Consider the following 992-nt stretch of genomic DNA (forward strand, 5'->3'; position numbering starts at 1 on the left):
TGCCCACCTTGGTGCCCACCGTGCCCGCTATGCCCACCGTGGTGCCCACCATGCCCACCGTGGTGCCCACCGTGCCCACCGTGCCCACCATGCCCACCGTGCCCATCGTGGTGACCACCATGCCCACCGGGCCCTCCATGCCCACTATGCCCACCATGGTGCCCACTGTGCCCACCATGCCCACCATGGTGTCCACCGTGCCACCGTGCCCGCTGCGGTGCCCACCGTGCCCACCACGGTGCCCACCGTGCCCACCATGCCCGCCGTGCCCACCACGCTGCCCACCATGCCCACCATGCCCACCATGCCCACCGTGCCCACCGTGCCCGCCGCGGTGCCCACCGCGCGCACCTGCGATGCTCATGAAGCGGTGCGAGAAGATGGAGAGCTGCACGGGGTCGAGGTCGGGCCCCACGGCGGTGGGTGCCCGGTGCGCGCCCACCTCCAGGCGCACGTCGCCCAGCGCCGTGAGGCTGGCGCTGCAGCCCGGCTCCACCAGGATGGTGCTGCCGGAGCGCGTGGCATGGCACGGCACGGCACGGCACAGCACGGCACGGCACAGCGCGCGCTGGGCATGCCTGCTCCTTGCTCCCATCCGCATTCCCATCCCTGCTCCTCATTTCCATCCCCGCTCCCATCCCTGCTCCTCATTCCCGTTCTCATTCCCATCCCAGCTCCCATCCCTGCTCCTTGCTCCCATCCTCATTCCCATCTCTGCTCCCCATTCCCATCCCTGCTCCTCATTCCCGTCCCTGCTCCTCATTCCCATCCTCATTCCCATCCCTGCTCCTCATTCCCGTCCCTGCTCCTCATTCCCATCCTCATTCCCATCCCTGCTCCCCATTCCCATCCCTGCTCCTCATTCCCATCCCTGCTCCCTATTCCCATCCCTGCTCCTCATTCCCATCCCTGCTCCTCATTCCCATCCTCATTCCCATCCCTGCTCCTCATTCCCATCCCTGCTCCTCATTCCCGTCCCTGCTCCTCATTCC

General features: G+C 67.2%; 1 protein-coding gene across 1 annotated transcript in view; it reads right to left on the reverse strand.

Moving 5' to 3' along the window:
- The window catches only part of LOC112959282 (5-oxoprolinase-like), a gene marked incomplete at its 3' end in the record, with an annotated part of 4783 nt that extends 4188 nt beyond the window's left edge, over nucleotides 1-595 (reverse strand). The window contains exon 1 of the mRNA XM_026053274.1: nucleotides 352-595. Coding sequence (XP_025909059.1) covers nucleotides 352-595 — 244 coding nt within the window. The remainder of the gene's footprint in view (nucleotides 1-351) is intronic.
- Nucleotides 596-992: the final 397 nt, after the last annotated feature.

Source organism: Nothoprocta perdicaria, unplaced genomic scaffold (genome assembly GCF_003342845.1).
Source record: "Nothoprocta perdicaria isolate Ctin4 unplaced genomic scaffold, notPer1 scaffold_975, whole genome shotgun sequence".
NCBI lineage: Eukaryota > Metazoa > Chordata > Aves > Tinamiformes > Tinamidae > Nothoprocta > Nothoprocta perdicaria.